At 51.6% G+C, this 21,121-nt stretch overlaps 1 protein-coding gene across 3 annotated transcripts in view; it reads right to left on the reverse strand.

Moving 5' to 3' along the window:
• Nucleotides 1-6: 6 nt before the first annotated feature.
• Nucleotides 7-21,121, reverse strand: part of IGSF3 (immunoglobulin superfamily member 3) — an 89,409-nt gene continuing 68,294 nt past the window's right edge. For all 3 annotated transcript variants that reach the window (XM_057389955.1, XM_057389953.1, XM_057389954.1), the window contains 4 exons: nucleotides 8,734-9,144; nucleotides 6,743-7,150; nucleotides 2,596-3,030; nucleotides 7-1,839 (listed from right to left, as the gene is read on the reverse strand). In XM_057389955.1, the coding sequence (XP_057245938.1) occupies nucleotides 1,589-1,839; nucleotides 2,596-3,030; nucleotides 6,743-7,150; nucleotides 8,734-9,144 (1,505 nt within the window). In that variant the 3' untranslated portion in view covers nucleotides 7-1,588. The remainder of the gene's footprint in view (nucleotides 1,840-2,595; nucleotides 3,031-6,742; nucleotides 7,151-8,733; nucleotides 9,145-21,121) is intronic.

Below are 21,121 nucleotides of genomic sequence, written 5' to 3' on the forward strand. Positions count from 1 at the left end.
GGGGGGGGGGGGGGGGGGGGGGGGGGGGTGTCTTGTGGCTGTGCCCATCCGCCCCCGGTTGGCTTCAGCCATGCTGCAAACAAAAGAAATGGCCAGATTTGCCAGGAAGACATCAAGGAAGACAACAAAAGGCCATTTTTGGCAAACATTTTCTTCCGCCAGACGTAACGCTTAGGGCGCGTATGGGGGAGGAGGCGGTTTCCTCCACAGGACAGGGCAGGGGTTCTTGGCATTAGGGGGTGCAGGAGTTCAGGTGTCCCACATGGCAAGAGCCCTGGTTTGGTTCATGAGAGCCACATCTTTCACAGAAAGAACAGCATTTCCTGCCACAGCAACTCTTAGAACAGCAGGTGACTTTGCCAGGAGGGGGAGCTTATGGAGATATGGATTCTTCTCCTGAAGAGACAAATGGCAGATGGACATACACACRCGCAGGGGGAAGACTTCTCTTGGCCAAGGGGACGGGGAAGTCCCCAGAGTGCTGATGTGCTGCAGACTCCTTGCTTTGTCCAGGGAAGTAGTGCAGCCACAGGAAAACTCGTGACACGTGGTGACTTGTGCACACCCCYGCTATGTGGCATGTTTGCTACTGGGCTCCTTGGCTGAACCGTCCAGGGACTGTGAACCTGACCCATGGAGCTTCTCCTTTCCTCCTTCCTAGAGTCATTACTTTGGTCATGTTGAAGCCTTCAGATCAAGCCTCCCATCCCCAAATGACTGGGGCACAGCGGGGATCTGCCTTGTTAGGGTTGACAGCATGGACACCAGGGAGGAACAGACTCTGGTGAGATTGTACAAAGACCTTCTTTGCTACAATGTAATCAGGACTTTCAGGTGTCCTCCTTCCTTTCCCCCTTCAGTTCCTTGAGACAAACTAAACTGCTTTTGTCCTGACCGCAAGCACGCTCAGTGTTCAGTCTCTCCAAGACCTGGGAACACTCCCAAAAGGTGAACTGCTMCCTCCTGAGGAAACAGTAAGATGGAGGCAAGAAGATGCTGAGGCTGCAGCCAGTCTTTGAAACGAACCTCCTGACAGACAGCCCAGTTAACCCCTCTGGGGATAGACCCGGCTTTGTCTGTTTTGGAAGAGGGAGGAGCTAGCTCAGTGCACCTTGGGAGAAGACCTTCACCGTGGCACTGAGTCGGAGAAGGAGAAACAGTCTGTGCTGTAAAACATACACATTTACTTCCAAAGAGATCGTCCCAGGACCAAATATCCCCTGGGAATTCCACACTGTGTGGAGGGCAGGGGAAGTCTACAGTTCTTTGAGTGTCCACAAAAAGAAATGATAAAAAAGTAACAGCCCAAAAAACAGCAACTGACATGAGTCAAATTATTCYGAGAGGAACATCCGCTATGTACAGCAAGTGCCTCTGTCCACTGGGGTGAGGGGGTACATTCCCACAGGTACTGGAAGAGGCCTTGGACCTTCCTGCTCCTGCTGGCTGGGCAGGSTCAGCCACTGTGTCAGAGCGCAGACACTGAAACAAATGAAACAAGAACAACAAACCCCACTGTGTTCCTTAGGATCCCCGGTGTATCTCTGCTTCTCTCCCTCTGTGCGTCCCTACAGGTGTCTCTGCCTCTTTAGTCTATGGTCCCCGGGTGGATGCTGAGGACTGGTGGCTCTAGGCAAGTGGGAGAGTAGTTGAGGTGAGGCTCTTTGATCCACAGCAAGGGCACCCCGTTCTTGCCCTCCGAGTTCTTGCTGGAGTTTCGGCTCTTGAACCGCACCAGGAGGATGGTGATGATCAAGATGCCAAAGATGGGGAAGGGGTAGAAGAACACAAAGTAGAAGAGGGCRTCATTGGAGCAGATGACAGACTGCAGGGTGGAGCCTAGAAAGAGACACAGCGTGGTCACATTTCATGGTTTCTCTGTAATGCAAGGCATGCAAACTTCCTCAGAAATTAAAAAAAAAAAACCAGATGCTCATTATTCTATGTCAATGCAGGAGGTGGGGCTCAGGGAATATCAGTGTTAGGAAACAGAACAGGAGTTATCACAGGGCATGTTTCAGCTTTATCCCCTCAGGAGTTTAATGAGTGACAGAGTCCTCCCTGGTGTAGATTTTATAGTATCTTATAAAGCAGAGAGCCTTGCAAAGCCTGTGTTCCCTCAGTGGTGCTACACAAAGGCAGCAGCACCCCAGGATCTCTATCCCCCTWAAGGGCCCATAAAACCCTCATGACCTCAGTTATTTCTGGGGCCTCTGAACCATCCAACGGCTTCAAGAGTTGATGTGAGGAGACCMTTGTGCCACAGCCCATATCCTTGTGCAGAGCTCATCCAATTTCCAGGGCGTTTCCCGAGGGAAAGGGTTAAATCCCAGTGGGTGGCAATGTCTGTCCCCACTGACTGGAGACACACCAGTGGTAAATGCTGTGGGTGGGCAGCCCCAGCACAGAGCTGAGTGAAGCATGGATACTCAAGGCAGAGCAAGAGCGGGGCTATGAGCCATCGAGCTGATTGGAACAGTACCAGCACCACAGACTCAGCCCAGTCCCGTTTTCTCCTTGGCCTTTTTACCCTGATGGAACCCAAGGTGCAGGGGATGCCAGGCCATGGCCCCACAGGTTGTCACCTCTTCTCACCTGCATCCTGCACGTGCACAGTGACCATCCCCGACTCCTCCTCGGCCAGCCGGTACCAGACACCGTTGGGACTCGCCAGCCACTCCTCCACTCGGCACGAGTAGTTGCCCGTGTCGGCACYGCCCGCCTGCAGCACCGTCAGCCGGAAAAGCACCGCCGAGAGCCTCTGGAAGCGCAGGCGGCCCTCCCAGCGACCAGCCTCGGGGCTGAAGATGGCATCAGGGCCCACACTCAGCACTGCTTCCCTCTCCTCCTCCTCCTCCTCCTCCCCCTCCGCCRTGTGGTCGCCCGCCTCTTTGGCCCGCAGGCTGTACCACGTCACTGCAAAGTGGGACTCTGGGCTGGAGCGGGACAGGATGCTGCAGTCCAGCGGGAAGGACTCCTTCTCCTGCACCGTGAGGTTGGCAGTGGCTGTGTCCACCTGCAAGGTGGGATCTGAGATGACAAAAGGGGAGAGGTGAGCTCTGAGCAAAATGCTATCATCAAAACCATCCTGCCTCAGCACAAACTGTCATGACTCTGGTGCTAGGCATGATCCAAGCAAAATCCAAAGMTTGACGCAGCCTGCCCAGAGTCACAGGTACCTCTGTGGCCAACCCCACAGGCACAGCATCCTCACCTCACACCATCTRGCACGGGGTCAAACAGCAGCTGGCGGCAAGCACCACCCTACTTCTGCCCACCCTCACCCCAATTAAGGGATGAGAGGAGAAAGCTGCTGCAGCTCATCCAGATGAGAATGTGTCAGGATACTACTGTCCCTCACAGCAATGTACTACTCCTCCCCAGCTACTGTGGCAAAGAACACTGCACTCCCTGCTTTTTATTTCTTTGAGAGTGCTCAAAGGACTTGAAAACCATTATGACAGAAGATTTTTTCCAACAGTCTGGCAAGTTATTTAGGTAAGAGGTTCCTCCACAGAGATGGCCTCAACAYTGGCAGCAACGATGCTCCAAAAGTCTTCCTCTCATTTTTTTTCCTCTAGTGCTTGCTGTAAGGCTAAAGAGATGTTTTTACCTAACTGAGACACAATGGCCAGAACCCACGATGAGCTGATTAAAGGCCACTTCAAGAGCAATTAACATTTGGTTTAGTCATCTTGCCAGGGAGCACRTACTCCAGGGATCACAATCAGTCTGGATCTAAGCTTTCATTTAAAGATTAAAAAGCCCTTTCCAAGACAGAAGCTGAGCAGGAAGGGCAAGTCAATAGCCCACTGGAGAGAGAGGCACTTTCTCCTCCAGCGAGGAGAGCTGGGCAAGCCCTCCCTTGTGCAGGAGGGGGCTGCTGTCCTCCAGCTCTCTCAGCCACAGAAGTGCTGTCTGTGCTCAGTGGGCTCCTCACTGCAGCACCTGCCCAACCCTTTTTAAATGGTTCCACGAGGAAAACCTTCATTAAGGCCAGAGGTCTTCAGGCCATAAAGCAACACGAGTATTTTCAGGTCCCATCTTCCCAGGGAGKACTCTTGAGAAGAAACAGGAATGAGTTAAGTCCTGATATTCTGGGGGCTACTGAGGTAAAAAGAAGGAAGGGAAGGAAATGGCTTGTCAAAACTAACACAAAGCCTCCCTCACCTTTCCTAGGTTAAGCAGAAAGAGGAGAACTGATGAAGGTGCTGAGAGGTTTTCCCCTCCTTGCTGGATGATTACAGCCCTAACAGATGAGGCTGGAGATCCTCACTAATGAGACATGAGTCACAAGAACGATTAGTCATTTTGTTAAGTACTGACTGCTATGAAACAAAAACAAACAACAACAAAGCACTTTCAGAAAAAAAGTATCTTCAATTAGCACGCTCCCAGCTCCCTCTCTTCTTCCCACTCCACATTCTTCTGCAATTCAAGAGGAGCCTCAGAGATTTTTCCTGCYGTTCATTATCCCCTCCATCAGGCCTGGCAATTATCACACTGGATGGAGAGCTGTACTTAAAAGTCAGCAGGGCACAGGGATTGCCTGGGGAGGTGTCTGTGCTCAAGCCACTTCAGCCGGCAAAACTTCCCAAGTAAAGACAAGATATGGTAAATGGCAGATAAGGGCTCTGCTGTGCCCTGGCAATGCTCCTCCACACTCCAAATCTCTGCCAGGAATGACCACTAAAACCTTTCCAGAACCTCACTCTTTTGCCAGCTCCACCGCAGAGTTACAAGGCTGACACTTTGCTGGAATGGRCAGGCATGAAGCACCACAGCAGAACATGCAGAGTGGTTGCTTTAGAAGATGGAAAGCACCTAGTGAATGAGGACTGTAACTTGACCTACAGCCTTTAAAGCAGACATTCCATCTTGAGTTATATGCGTCAAAGGCTAGGGAATCTTATTTTCCAAGGTAAACTGCCCTTGCAGAGTATCTACTGTGAAAATAGTCAAAACTTCACACGGTACCCTGGCAATCTGCTTTTGWGGGTTATGGAGTCCATCAGTGCTGGCCAATCTTAAGAACTACCTTTTGGAAACACAGTAACAGGCAACTCCACTGTGACCTAAGTGAAGCAAGGCTGGCTGAATAGCAACTCCTTCTGGAGCTCAAGAGGAGAAAGAAATGRTATCATCTCAGGAAGCAGGGTCAGGCTCTGCAGGAAGATTATGGAACTGTAGTTCATGTATGCAGGGAAAAGACACAGAAGGTCAAAGCTCAATTACAGTTGAAATGTGTGTGCCAGCACTTTTTTAAGGCTGTTAATAGCAAGAAGATGTCTAAAAAAATGCTGGATTGATACTTGTTGAAGATTGTCATCTGATTACCAGGGATGAAGAAAATGAAGAGGCATTCAATGCTTTTTTGSCTCAATCTTTAATAAACCTGACAGACCCTGGGCTGCTCAATCCTTTGAGTCAGAGGACCATGAGTGCAGGAACAGTAACTTTCCACGTGCAGACTCTGAAATCGTGAGGGATCAGCTACATCAGCTGAGTGTCCAAAAGTCCATGGGGCCTGACCAGATTCCTCCCAGTATCCTGMAAGGGCTGGCAGGTGTTATGGCAGGACCCCTCCTGAACATCACCCAAAGGCCSTGGCAGTCTGGGGAGGTGCCTGCTGCCTGGAAACTGGCCATCATTATTCCAACTTACAAGAAGGACATGGGGGAAGACCCAGGAAACTACAGACCTCTTGGTCTGTCCTCAGTTCCTGGAAAAATTATGGAGAAGATTATATTGGGTACTAGTGAAAGGCACTTAAAGAACAAAGCAGACACAGCCAACATGAATTCAGAAATTAAGTAATTTAGTATCTTTGTGTGATAAGRCCACCTGCCCAGTGGATGAAAGGAAGATGGTGGATGCACCTTTTCTGAATGTCAATAAGGGTTTTCACATTGTCCCTCACAGCATTCTTCCAGCTGTGGGGTGAGGGGATTTGTGGGGCACTGGGTGAAGAGCAGAGTTCAAAGGGATATAGTGAACATGGCTACTTCTGGCTGGCAACTGGTCACTAGYGGTGTTCCTCAGGGCTCAATTTTAGTGCCAGTGCTGTTCAGTATGTTTATCAAAGATCTGGATGCATGAGTTGAATGCATATTAACAAGTTTGCTGACAGTACCAAACTGGGAGGTGCTGCTGACTCTCTTGAGGGACAAGAGGCTTTAGAAAGAAATCTAGATAGATTGGAGCTCTAAACTCGATTAATGGAATGAAATTTAACAAGCCTGGATTTTACACCTAGATCAAAGTAACACCATGCACAGAAAGTGGGAAAGGAGCGGCTGGAGAGCAGCCCTGCAGAAAGGGATCTGGGGGTGCTGATCAACAGCAAGCTCAGGAAGAGTCAGCAATGTGTCTCTGCTGCCCTCTTTTCATTAAGGGACCTTGTCCCATGGGCACACCCTGGGAAGCACAAGTAGCTTCTTCCATCCTATTCTCAATCAAAATGTGAGTAAAATCAGGAGCCTACCCTATTCCATCTGTTAAAAGTGCAGGGGAAAAAAAAAAAAAAGTGGATGCAGTGATAAAATCCCAAGCCCATCTAGCTGTATTTGCAGGATTTGCTCCACACCCTTTCCAGAAAAGCAAGAAGACAAGGAAAAAGGAATCAGCACAGTCTGTCCTGAGGCCCTGCCCTCTGCCCAGACCCTGACAGACAGATGGTGCCTCGTGTTTGCCCAAGAGGGCACAACGCTGCTCAGGGTGGATGGCACCAGACGCTGCTCACCTGGCTGCTTGACCGTGAGGGCGATGAGGCCGGAGACGTCCTCTGCGCGCTTGTACCAGCGCTCGCCGGGGTCCAGCAGCCACTCCTCCACACGGCAGCCATAGGCGCCGCTGTCCYGCACGGTGGAGTTGTGGATGGAGAGCAGGAAGAGGCCCGGGGCCGGGCTCTCCAGGTGCAGCCGGCTCCGCAGGTCGCCCAGCRCCGCCGGCTCCCCGTAGTGCAGCGTGCCCTGCCGGCTCAGCCAGGCCACCAACTCCTTCTCGGCACGGCCCGGCCGCCACACCGACCACTCCACTGACAGCTGGGACGAYGGGCTGGTCCGGTTGCTCACCAGGCACTCCAGGGTCACCCACTCGTTCTCCAGCACCGTGATGTTCTTGTGGGTCTGGTTCACCTGCAGGCGGTTATCTATGAAAACAAGCCATTAGAAATGAGAGGTGACAAGAGCTGCAAGGGTCCTTTGTCTCCCCACAAGCCTTTCCTGCATGGACACAGTCCTGAGGTGTGATGAAAAAAATGAAGTAGAAGAAAAAAAATGATGGAGAAAAGAAAGGACAAAATAAATGAGAAGAAAACTGGGCTTGTGCTTTTTCGGGTCTTCTGAAAATCTCAGGCTAGCCACCGACAATGCCCCATTCAGTGCAGGGAACTGGAATCCCACARTCTCCTGGTAGGAGCTGGAAGGTCCTAAGTGCACAAAAACCTAATAGAGGGAGATCACACCTCAGTCTTTTCTTGTTCTCCTCCTAGGATGAGGCTGTAGCCTGATCACACCCCAGCCAGTGAGCCCCCCCAAGTAGTGGAAAAAGGGAAAAAAACGCAAGGTGGAGAACAGAGAGCTGATCACAGGGAACCCCCACCGCAAAATGAGAAGTGGCATGAGGGCGAAGTCACACACAGTGTTTTGCTGCCTTGGGAATGTCCCTGGTTTTTGCTCCACAACTTCATTGATACTGGAATCAGCTCTTTTATGTGAAATGACGTGTGGTACACTCCTAAATCCCTCACGATTCTTTCCAGAGGCAGTCTGGACTTCCCTGGTAGTGCTGCTGCAGCAAGCACCGTACTTCCCAGAGAGAGGGGTGGGCATGCAGAGGAGGGGACAGTCACAGCTTGCCCGTCCCCCACCGCCCCTCAGCCACATTGGGACTTTGCAGACAGAAACGAGGAGCTGGCACCAGYACCAAGCCGTGGCCTGCTGCGCTTCCTGTGTGTGTGACCAGGCAAAGCTGGGCTGGGGGCCATACCCGATATCCCTCTTGCACCCTCGTCCACAGAGTTTGTGTCTGGCCAGACAAATCCACACAGAGAACATGCACTAAGCATCCCCGTCCAGCCCTGATACCCAACTGTGTCCATCCTGAGGGATTTTACCTTCCAGAAACAGGCAGCTGAAGAAAGCAAGGACAAGACAGGCTTCCTCATGAAGTACCAATGCTCTGGACATTGCCTCCCTGTATTTTCCCTTTATCCCAGCTTGTGGGGGCCATATTTAGCTCCTCCACCAGCTCACCTTTATCAGTGTCATTYGCTGCCACGGAAACCACCCACAGAGCAGATTTCTCCTTTCCTGGCAGCCAGCTCCCCACCTCATTAAACTTGTTATTCCCATCTCATGTGCACAGCRCACAGGGAGAAGAGACAAGGCTCCAGGATACAGGCACAGAGTGAAATTAAACTGTGTGCAAGACATCAAAATGCTTTCCCAGGCAGGCACACAGGGCTCCTCTCTCAGCAGATTGCTAGCAGATACCCTTTCTAACATGATGCTCTCAAGGATAATGAAGCCTCGCTGGATGCAGTGGCCCTACAGACTACGGGGGAGGGACAACCTTCATGTGGGGACACTGAAATGCACACCAGCTCAGCCTAAAGCGAGGAGAGTCACATCAAAGGAGGGAGGGAAAACCCTCTTTCCAGGCAAGAGGATGCAAGGACAGAGTGGCAATCTCCCAGGCTGTGCACAGGAGCCAGTGCCACGAGGATCCCACCTGGCTGCTTGACGGTGACCTCGGTGCGGCCCGACACCTCCTCTGCCAGCTTGTACCAGGCGTGGTTGGGGCTGAGCAGCCATTCCTCCACGTGGCAGTAGTAGCTGCCGCTGTCGCGCACCTCGGCCCGCTGCACCGTCAGGCTGAAGAGCCCGCCCGAAGCCGAGCGCTCRAACTGCAGCCGGCCCCGCAGCCCCTCCTCCTCCGCGTAGGTGCCATACTCGAAGGCCGAGCTGTGTGTAGTCTTCAGGATGAGCTTCCCGTCCGCGTCCGAAGGCTTGTGCACATACCACAGCACGGCAAAGTGCGAGTCGGGGCTGGTCTGCGACTTCACCGAGCAGTTCAGTGGGATGGGCCGGTTYTCCACCAGAGTGATGCTCCGCTTCGACTTGCTCACCTGCAGCTTGGTCACTGAGAGGGGAAATGGAGAAAGATGAAGAGAGGTGGGTCATGAACAGAGCAAAGAAACTCACCTGATTTGGGGTGCACTAGCGAGTCCCCTCTTGCCTGGGTCCTACTTGCCTTTAAGACATTTAGATACTCCACCAAATCTCTCAACTCCTGTCTACTCCCGGATCCTCCCACTGTGTCCCTCAGCAAGAGATGCTGCTTTTTCACAGTCTGACCTTTAAAAGACTCTCTTAATTCACAGTGGTCTAAGGCACCAGACTTAGCAAGAAGACTACACCCTAACTCAGTGYTTTTTCTCATGGTGAAATCATACCCCTTACACCTAAGGGCAATGAGCTGTTGACCAGTTCCAGAGAAAAGCACTTCTGACAGTGAATTAAATGAGATCCTACTGGTGTCACATCCCAGCCATCTCAGTGAGATGTAACCCACTAGTTAGGGGAGCAAATGCAGGCATAACTGGAAAAGGACAAAGAGCACCAGACTGCAAGGGAGCAGCAGGGAACAAGCTCCGCTCCCAGAGMCAGGAGATCTGGCTCCAAGTCCACCACAAATTACACAGCCTGGGACAAGCTGCAGGCACATCCCCTCCCTTGGCTTCCCAAGCACAAGTGCAGTTCCCACACTGTAGCTGAACGGTCACAGTGCTGAGGATGACACAGCAGAATCGTTAGTTCCTGTAAGGACAGAAACACGGATTCCCAATTCCTCTCTCCCTGTAGGATCACAAGACACAGTCTCCACTGCCTCGTGTGCTCAGGCTGTGCTTGTCACCCAAGCCCTGAGCCATTCCCATCGGCTRGGGAGGGCACAAAGCGCCCTCCTGTGACACTCAGGCTTGGTGTGCCCTGGAGCTGGCTCCAGACAGGGGAGAGGGGCAGCTCACACCCAGTGGGCACACCACTCCTCCCAGCATCTCTGTCACCATGTCCCTCCCCTCCTGTACCTCTCCTCTCACAGCAGCTCCCCTCTGAAAGGGGGAACGCTGTGCCAGGTGAAGGGRACTCTGCTGACAAGCTCTAATCTCTTACATAAAACCTACTGAGCACACGGCCACAAGTGGCACGACGAAAGCGTGGCACCACAGGCACGAACAGCTGAAGGCTGCCAGGGGACCCGTGCCCATCCACACCCTGGAAACACATCCCACGCATCCTGTGTTTGTGAGGAAGCAACGTGTCTTTTCTCCCCCACCRAGGCACAGGCTCCTTGCTTTGCATCGTGCTTTGCTTCCCGCTTCCCTTGGGCACCAGGGGCTCGGATGCCCGCCGGCACAAGTGACAAGTGACAGTGCCCAGGGAGATGATGGGCACAAACAACTTCAAATGGGAGGAACTCCCACTGCAGCGACGCTTTCTGCTCTATCACATCTGAGATAGGCATCCTGGTATCGCATCAGACGTTCCCCTGGAGCCTGGATTGCCCGTGGCTTTAATCAGTATGCTAATAAACACTCTGTGGCTGGAGTATGGCATGCAGACACTGGAGGAAAGAAAGGAGGGAAAATTGTCCTTGTGTTTTCTCCCTAAGGATTTCAACCTAATGTAAAGAGTCAGCATCAGCCTGTTGTATTTCTGCCATGCCCCAGACCACACTCCTTCCCCTTTGTTTCACCTCAGGACAGCTGTCTTAGCCACCACACCCACACTCATCCCACCTTTTTGGTTCACCATTGGTTAAGAACAGTTATTTCGAGCATTAATCAATCTTCCAAGTCCCTGGGAGATGAACCAATAAAGGAGAAGGTGATTCTCAGCAGTTCCTTTCTCCCCCAGCCCCCTTTCCAAACAGTTTATTTTTAATTGGTACTGGATTATTTTCTGCAACCGTTACTACGGAAACCTCTGTTACTATGGCAACTGTGTATGTTAAGTCAGTAGCCCCGTGTCTATTAAAATGCAGTATATACACACACTGCGTGTGGTGGGCTGCTCAATATCAACACACACACAGACACACAGACAAAGCCAGGGTACACACAGACCACAGCTGCTGACAGGCAAGCGCCCCTCTCAGTGCTTTTCCCGCATCGTGGCACCTCCAGGAGATGAAAATGAGGACTGGCACAGCGTAATGTTAAGCTGTSTTTGGGGTAACAGATCTGCACCTCGCACTTTGACAGATGTGTTCCACTGAAGCAATGAGGGCTTGTTCCCAGACTGTAATCACAATAATTGTCAYGGTGTGCAAACAGCATGGATCCCTGAGGTCATCCAAGGACTCTCAGGCCATCTCAGTGCAGCTTTCCCTGCTTCCATCCAAACTTTGGGAACAGGTCTTCTTTTTGAGAGTGATGGCAAACCAATCTTATTAACTCTGGGAAAAATGAGATCTTAAATTCCACAAATCTCCCCCAGCCCTCCAAGTTGTCCCTGGCAGCCACTGCAGCCAGCAGTCAGGAATTTGCCCAGATTTGCACTGAGTCCCTAAGATATTGATGAGATGAGTGCTTCCACAGCTGCTCCCAGTTGGAGCAGCAAGCCCTGGCAGAGAATTACAGGTCTTCCCTTTGCCAGACTGCACTCTTGCAGAGGTTAACACCGTGCACAAAGTTTCCTCTAGATTAGAGGTATCAGTGATATGCAATGACATCCCTGCCAATGCACTTTTCATCAAACATGAATTAYTTTCCTAAGGGAGGCACACCACAGAAGATGCAAGCGCAGGTTTTGTTTCCATCCCACAGAATTAGAGAGGACATTCTCAGCCTTTTCCAATCTGTGAGTGCCAAATGCTACCAYGTCCTGGTGCTGCCTCCTGCATAGTACACACGCACCCATCTCTTTTTCATTATCTTTTGCAGATCCTGTAGGAATAATTCACGTTTTTTACGGACCACAGGCTGGTAACTGCTAAGTTGTGAACACTGTGGCACACAGGTCACCTTGGGGCAGCTTCACCCTCAGGCTGACAGCTGGTTTGCTTGCCCATGCAAGAAAGAGATCCTGGTTAAGACATGGTAAGCTTTGTGGAGYAACACACTTCTGCTCTCCCATGGGGCTGACCAGCAGCCGCTGTTCACAGATTAGTGCAAACTAATGTAGAAAAAACTCAATTTCGTTTGGGAAAAACTATTTAAAAAGGGGGAAACAGATAATCCTGAAGTTGGTGGTCCAGGGTGATAGGAATGGTACAATGCCWGGGAGTCCATCCATCTCCTCCCATTCTGGTAGTAAACCTACTCCAGTGCAAACTGAGTCTCTCTATGCCACATGCAGCTTGCCACGTCATGTTTAAAGATGCTGCCACGACATGGAAACAGTTGTAGCTGCTGGTGCTTGAGTGAGGTTGCAGTAAGTCTGACACCCCAGGCACTGAGCCAGTGAAACCTCACCCTATGACAAGGGGGAAACTCCCTTTCCTGGCTTGAGGATTTGCTTGGGCAGAGAGCCAGGACAGGGCTTGGCCATTAAATGCCGCGTTATGCCGTGTGCCCCGGGGGCTGGGGTTTCGGTGAGGCAGGGCAAGGCTGCTCCAGCCCTGTGTCAGCCAGCAGAGGTGGTGGGTGCAGCGCAGTGAACAGGCACGGTTACACGGCACTTTCTGCTGCTCTGTCAAGAGGCTGATGCTCTCTTAACAGCCTCCCGAACATCTGCTCAGTGAGAAGAACAGGTGCCTGTGTCTAGGTGAAGTTATCGTGCATATCATTTGCAAACCATAATCCTGTTGCCACAATGTGTCCTGGCTCCCAGGAGAGTGCCAGTAAAGAGGATATCGTACCTTAATGTACTGTAATTGGCCCTACATACACGATTAAGGCTTTCAATTTACACTGGCAACAAGTCMTGGTTAGAACCCTGTTCATTTTTTAAAGGCAGCCTGCTCTCCCAGCCCCTGTGAAGCYGCACAAACTGTGTGAAGAGTGGAGGTGCTGAACCTTGCAGCGGTGTTTGGGCAGGGCCCTGCATGCAGCACCAGRACAGGAGACATCAGTTCACTTAGGGTATCCTCCTGCAACTGCTGGAGGAGCTGCAGGTTCAGTGGGTGCTGGCTCAAGCCAGAGCCTGACCAGCACATGGGGGATGGACATTACGTGCTTGTTGGGGTGGAGAGGCTGGCAAAGATGATCAGTGCTCACAATGAGTCCATAGACAGACCAGACACCTCACCCCACAGATAGTGCTCCAGGATCACATCCCTCTTTACTAACTCCCGGGCTGAGGAAAATGTCCCCACTCGCTTTCAGGGACACACATTATCTCAGGATGCCTGTGGCAGCTTCTGGAACCTTGCACCTCTCCTGCGAGGCCAGGTCAGACACACCTTACAACCACAGCAGGCTAGGACAGACACAGCTAGCTCCTCTACAAGCTGATACAGMAGGGGTTTTCTACACACTGAACAGGCAATCAGTGTCCTCAAGCCGAGCATGAGGTAAGCACAGTGACACAAATATTTGGGGGAAGGGAAGGCAGTCATCAGAGGAGGAGGACAAGAGACAGTGATGTGATTCACAGCTTTTCTGCTGACTTGCTGCCTCTTGTCTCCCTCCCCTCGGTTTCCTAATAATCCAGCTGGGGTTACAACACTTGCCTTTAGCAAAGCACTTTGCAACCTGTACCTAAAAATGCTGTGATAAGGAGATGCTCTGTCTCAGACACCTTACATCATTTTGCCTTGTAGGCAGCAAGAAAACACAACAGCAGGAGTTTACTTCTCACCTGGGAGCCACTATTATCGAGTCCTGGGAATGGCAACGTTTAATTGCAGCTGAAGATACCATTCTCCCTGAACAGCCCCATACAAAACCCCAGAATGTTGCCCCTGGAGCAAAGGAGGAGGGGGCCACCCGCTGGAGAAGGAGCCAACAGCTGTGGCACAGAAGGGTGGGCAGGAGGATGGCCACCGCCACCCCTGAGTCCCCAGAAAGCCCTGTCACCACAGCAGGGAGGCGGTGTCCCACTTTGGAGGCCGCTGCTCTCTGGGGAGAGCTCCTCCAGAGAACATTCTTGCTCCAAGAGAACTGATGAAGTGCTGCAAGAAGTTTTCTGGGGGAATGTCCTACTTTAAAAACCTCCAGCGAGATTTCGCTGTGCTGAGGTGTGTGTGCAGGGGGAGCAGAAACGAGGCCAACCCAACCTGAACTGAGCCCTGGTTTAACACCATACAGTGGGTTTAGCAGGCTGATCAGGAGAAACTCCTTTCCATGAGMACAGCCCCACAGGAAAGTCCTGCAAGGAACCCATCTCTCCCCAGCATGCTCAGGGTAAAACCCTGAAGAGTGCTGGCCAGGCCTCTGGCACAAACTCAGCCATCCCTTCAGCCTGTGGTCACAACTCCGAAGTGCTAGGAATATTTGCCTGGGACTCAGGAGAGTATGCAGGTTACTTCCACAGGCTTAGACATGTACCAACACTCAGACCTCTGCCAGCCCTTCTCCCTTCCCCAGAGCAGGGCTGAGGAGCCTCCTCCAGCTCCCCAGACTCTGCAAGGACTCCTGCTTTAATAACTGAATGGAGTCAAGCAAGCACACGCCAGCCTTCTGACTCAGCATGGCGAGAGCTGGGTGACTCACGTTTATTAGGTTAGTTGGAAGCAAAGCAACATTCAAAGGGGAAAGATGTGCAAGCCCTTCTGGAGAAGAGGCATCTCAGAAAGGCATTTGCAGAAGGGAAGAAGATGAGATGCTCCTAGGAGGACTGTGCTCATTAAGCTTAACCACAGCACAGAAATCACAGCAAAGTAAAGACAAAGGCTCCCAGCACCGGGGCARGCTCYCCAGAGAAGGCAGGAACATGGCAGYACAGCTCCTGACTCCAGCTATTCTCTCTTAACTGAACACAATTCCTCCTGAAACTGGATTAGTGAGGTTGCAAATTGCATTAGCCAACATGGGAGGCTGCTGGTGCAACAGGAGCAGCAGAAAGGGAAATAGCATTAGACTTTGCCTGCCATTATTACTGCCATTATTAACTTGTCACTTTACTGTAGTGTTCCTATAACAATGAATTATTGCCTGCAAACAGGCTGACATGATTGAATTACTGGGAGAGCAGCTCTGTGGGAAGGAAAGACAGCAATTAACCCTTTCTTGAGGAAGGCTCAGCTGCTGCCCCCTCCTAAGTGGCCAAGCAAGAGCCCAGGCTGTGACTCTGAACACCATCAAGTGACCTGYATTTCAAAGTGTCCAGAAAGTTTCTGCAGAGCCCACAGCCCAGCAGGCAGCCCAGATATTCCCCAGCCTCACAGCTGCTGCTGMTGCAGCCAAGGCAGCCAGGTACTTTAGTAGCCACGCACGTCTGTGCTGACCATCACCCGTCCAACAGCCCTGCCCAGCGCTCAGCCCCAAGCACAGGCACGGGACTGAAGGACACTGCACTCCCGCAGCCTGGGGACCACAGTTTGATGCTCTCAAAAYAGTGCCAGAGGGTGCCATGGCAAAGCAGAACAGGCACCTCTCCTCCAACCCTGTGGTGGATCTGCTTGCTCATCCACACCCCCACCGGCTCTAGCCCCAACAAGTTTGATCACAGCATCATCCCAAAGCACCTAACAGCTCTCCAGCATCATCCCAAAGCACCCAGCAGCACCCCAGCATCATCCCAAAGCACCCAGCAGCATCCCAGCATCATCCCAAAGCACCCAGCAGCACCCCCATGCCCTGCCCCTCCCCAAAGCAGCACAGTCAGACTGCAGACCCACCAAACACAGGGGGAGTGGGTCTCTATTGCTGCATGTGAGGACTGCAGGCAGTGACAAGGACATCTGCTTCACTAGGGAACAGCCTGGGATCACCAGCCAGAGCCTGTGGAGCAGCTAACAAACCAGCGGGTAACAAGTGGGGCTGCAGGGAGAATGCTTGTGTGACCCAGAAAGGCACTTCAAAGTCCACAAGCCATACACCTGTCAGCACATACAGGAAAGGCCGTGTGTGGGGCTGCAAGGATGGAGAAAGACGRGAAGCTCACAGCCTCCCATGTCCAGCCAAGGAGAAGGCACACACCACCAGCTGGGATGTGCCACTGGACTGGAAAAAGCAGGACTTTCCCAAAGAAACAGAAACATGTCTCTGTAAAGAACACCAAGAAACAAACACACCCCAAAGCAAAATGCCCTGCAAACCTAAAACCAGAAACTTTCCTGCAAAACCCTGAAATGCACATAGAAGTTCTGCATATGAGACAGGAGGGGAGGGAGGAATAAAAGATTCCCAGCATGAGTTGTGCCTGCTGTCAGAAAACAATATACGGCTCACTGATCACTTGTAAATTAAAATATGGAGATAGGATCACTGGAAGATAAATTCAGTACCAAGCTACAGCCACTGAGGATAAAGAAAGAAAAAAATAGCATATCGAGATACTTAATCAACTCCTCGTCAGAAAGATTTCAAACAAAGGAGCGCTCTGTCAATTAGGAAAAAAAAGTAATTAAATGCATCTGAAGAACAAGTTGTAACACACACAGCAGCACCACACACCAACTCCCATGCTGTGCTGGAGGCTGGATTTCCTAAGAAATTTTTTCCCTCACAAAAAACTTGACAATTTCATGCAGTTGCATGCTCAGAACACAAACGCACCCTGTAGAGCATGGCTGACTTTCGCATGCGCTGTCTTGGGCACCTTCAGCAGCTCCTGCTGAAAAACTGAGTGCTGGGCAGAGAGAGATGAGCTGCTGAGGGTGCTGTGAAATGTCATTTTCTTACCRTTCAGAGAGCAAGCTCTTCAGACAGACCTCAGGCAGAATCAGATCTTTTGGGTACGGCCCACACCAGCTCCACCAGTGTGAGCTGATGCTCTCCATGCAAAGAGAAGYTCCCTGGGAAGGATCCAGCTGAATCCATCCAAGCTCTAGCTCCCTCCACTCACCTTTAACTGCTCCTTTCCACTGSGCGAGCTCTCTGCAGCTCTCTAAACTGGGCTGGTGCACAGCAGGATCAGKGCTGGCATGAGGGATGGGACAGGACCATGCAGCCAGCAGCACATGGTGGAGATCAGGATCACCTTCTGTGCAGCCMAGTGCCAGATCAGCTCCACCTGCACCCTGCACGCTCATGGATGATCCTGCTTCCATGACTACGGAGTACAACTACTGTTGGAAGAACAGCCAAGTGAAACAAGCCATCTGTCAATCCCCAGGGAATTGTATTCCTGAACTTAAGAAGTGAGGACATATTTCAGCAGGATGGGCTACAGATCCATCATTATCTGCACTCCCTGCTTCTCTGTTAGCTGGGACAAGGCAAACAATGGTAATTTTCTTCAGCAGCATCCCAAAAGCCTATTTAAGAAAGTAAGATGGCCCTGAGAGACATTTTTTACGTATTCATGTTAAAATCAAAGACTGAGCCACAGGTTCAGCATGTTTGGAACCATTTTGCTGTAAGGAAGCAGATCTTGGGTTCAGTGAGCCCAGAAATTCAGTCAGAACATGCATGAACAGAACATTCACAACAGAAACCTCATCCCAGGAGAAGCATTCCTCAGGACACAGAAGAGGAATGTGTGCGTGTCCCATGCACAGGGATGGACTGCCAAAGCTGCTGCTTGGGCATACAGGAAGGGACCCCTGGGCTGGGCACTGCCCTGACTCAAGGGCTGAGAACACAGCAAGATAAGGATTGTGCTGCTGCAGCACTGAGCCTGCTGGCCCAAGGCCAATCACYCCGTGGGGACCAGCAGGGCTGGGGCTCCGTGCACAGACTGGGACAGGAGAACAGTGGTCAACACCTGGYTGGGAAGCTGCTCATCACCAGTCTCCCTCAAGGGCTGCCTCTGTCAACTCTGCTTTTGAAGACTTCGAGGATAGAAAGATGTACAAAGCTTTAGAGCTTGACACCATCTAAGTTCTGCTCACTGCAGAGCGTTTTAGTCCAAGGCAAGCAAACGGGGAATCGATGAGAAGTTAAAGCGTGTGGAGAGAAGCTGTTCAAGACAACATCAAAGAAGGTGCATGTGCACAGACTGCAAACAGGCTGACACCATGGTTTTGTATATCCACCCTGCAAACAGGAGTAGAAAACCGCTCAGGAGATATCAAAGAGAGAAAGCAGAGAGTACTTTGAAATGGAAGTGAAAAAAATTGGACCTAAAAAAGGAACTATGGAGGAAGCTAATTTGAAAAAGGCAGCATATCCTGGATACTGCCCGATCTCCTGGCAGTGTTAGTCTTGGTGTGGGGCTGAAAATAAAGACTGCCTGCACCAAGATCAGTGCGCGCACACAGAGCTGGCTGAGTCAGGTTTAGGTCCCACTGAGTGCAAGGATGCATTCCCACTCCCTTCATCCTTGTGAAATGCATCCAAGATGCTTCACACATTTWAAGTTCAGCTTCTCAGGTCATGCCCCTGGGTGCATTTTCCAGGCTGAASTCCCAAGAGAAACCTTGAACATAACTGAGTGCAATCAGCTGAACACACTGGCTCTGACAGACAAACCTGCAGAGGAGCCAAGCAGCACCGCTCCCAGAAGGAAAACCACATGCAGGGAGAGGGGAATCACAGCTCTGGCCCCACAAGGCCACTGTCATCATCCCCAATACAGTCAGGAATGCAGCAGCACATCCATCACGAGCTCCGTCCCCTGCTGCTTACACCGAGCAGCATGGGGTTTGCAGCAGGGAATGATGGCTAGGTGYGGAGAAAAAGCACCCAGGGGTACTGGCCTGGGATAAATAACTGTGCCAAGGAAGTGACAACAAGTCTAAATGGGGAACCTGTCCCATAGGACCTGACAAGTGTGGCAACAGAGGTCCCCAGGGCAAAAGGGCAGGAGTAGGAGATTACCAGGGGAACAAGGTGGGAAAATCAAACCCACCTCTGCTACCTGCAGAATAAAAAGGGCTCCAACCAGGTCTCTTAAGGTCTGTGCAAGGGGACAGCTCCAGGTCATGCAATACTGAGCCACTTCAGTGCATGTGCTCAGTGTGCTGGAAGGAAGGAGCAGCAGCTCTGAGGCACAGCAGCACTCAGACCCCACAGGCAGGGAAGGGAAAGGAACAAGTCCCTGAGCGTGCCGGGAAGAGGAGGCTGCTCTGCACCATAGCTGCTGAGGAACAGCCTCCCCTCTTCTGAGCACTTCTTGAGCTCCTTCATCACTCAAGCAGGAGTACAACCGTTTGCCAGATGGAGCAGGCAGCTGTAAAGCAGGGAAGCAGAGCTGTTCTACAGAGCACAAGCACTCTGGGATCAAGCAAGCAGCAAACTTCAGTTTCCAGATTTCACTTCTGTAAGGAAGTTTCCAGCTCATTAACTCTCCTTGTTTAACTTTACTGCTGGATGCTGCCAGAAGCAAGAAGTATRAGGTTAGAGCAGACTTTTTGTGGCCTTAAAAAACACTTGTTGGAGCCTCTGCTCAAGAGGCTGGTCAGCATCCCGCTGGCCACAAGGAAAGGCATYTTTCACATCCATCCATGGGAGGATTCCTTTCACACATAAATTACTAAGATGAGATGGAATAAAGGCATTAACACTAATATCTGAGTTTCATTTGTTAAGGAGTGCTTCTCACTACACCCCACAAATTTCTTGGCAATTAACTGAAAATCAGTCACCCTCTCCCAGCATTAGGTACGCCATAAAGCAGCCTCCTTTTCCAATTCTCCTCTGCCTCGTGCCCTTCTCATTCTCCCAGCATTCCCAGTCTGCACAGTCACAACCATCCCCTCCTTGGCTRCTCTGTGAGTCCTCAAAGAGAAGGATGTACAGGACACTGAACAGTCTCCTTGTGGCTGCCATGGATGGGCTTGGAAAAGGAACAAGGGTCCTTCACTCTCCACTCAGCAGGTTTCTCTGGCCACTGCAGCACAGCCACTCTCAGTGGCTTCCTGTGGACAGCAGGAATGCAGCAGAGTGCTTTGCACCCACCTGAATGCAGGGTTTCAGGAAAGCATCGCTCTGGCTCACCCCACTCTCAAAGTAAGGCTCAGGCAGAAGCCACCTCCAGCTCCTCCAAGGCCAGCTTGATGAGCCTCCACCCTCCCCCTCCACGATGATTTCAACTTGACAGCTCCCAATAAACCAAACTTTAAGAAGAGGCCCCCGGAGAGCATCTGGAAGCTAATTAATGTTCTAATGAAGAGCATGACTGCCTTGTTTGCTTGATGGTTCCCAGGTCAATCAATCTGCTGTAGACTGGCTTGCAGAAAAGCAGCAAGGAGCCCAGTACCCTCGGTGGCTGCTCAGTTATCATGCCCTGCCATCCCTCCCCCCATGTTCATTACTGTCAAACACCCAGCAGAGAGAGCACAGATTTATAGAGGCCACTGCAGCTTCTCCCTGAGCGCCCAATCCTGGATTAGTCATGAAGGAACAGGACAAGGATGGAGGGATGGGGAGCTGCATGGGGAGGTGCACGAGTGTGGAAGGGGTGAGAAGGTGCTCTGAGGGTGGGGGTGTTGTGTGAAAGCCCTGGTTTTTCATTCTGCTGCTGCCAGAAGGACTCCCTAGCGCTCAGACCCCAGGACTGTGCCAAATTGCTCCCTACTTGTGCTGCAGGGGAATGGTAAGTGCAGTAACACACACCATGACAATGGCAATTTAATACACCAGCACAAATCTGCTCAGGCCTCCCTGCCAAAAGAGAGAGACCTTTGCAGACACCCAAGCCTGCCCAGACTGCAGCACTGCCCCTGTTGTGCACTGTCTGCTGCCCTTGGCTGGGTCCTGCAGACCACATGGACACGCACAGCTCCCAGACAGCACCTGCTGTCTCCACGCTCCATCCCTGGAAACCTGGCAGGGACAAGCAAGATCTGAGGAAGAGATGGAAAGAGAGCCTGCCTGACAGCCCCTGGGTCTCCCCTTGACCTACATGGATCTATCTCCACCTTCCTCCCTCAGGCAGGACCCAGAGCCCACCAGGGAGAGGTAAAAAACACRGAGACCTGGACAACTCTTCTGTCAAGGCATCACTTGAGGGTTACTGCCCCAATCACTTGAGGGTTACTGCTTCAGTAAAGAACAACAGGCTGCCAGAGCACRGTTTAACTGTCCTGCCTGCCACCCCGAGCTGTGACACACAGGCTCTCTTTTTGA

The sequence above is a fragment of the Malurus melanocephalus genome, unplaced genomic scaffold (assembly GCF_030028575.1).
Source record: "Malurus melanocephalus ecotype Western Australia unplaced genomic scaffold, MMel_1.1 scaffold_21, whole genome shotgun sequence".
NCBI lineage: Eukaryota > Metazoa > Chordata > Aves > Passeriformes > Maluridae > Malurus > Malurus melanocephalus.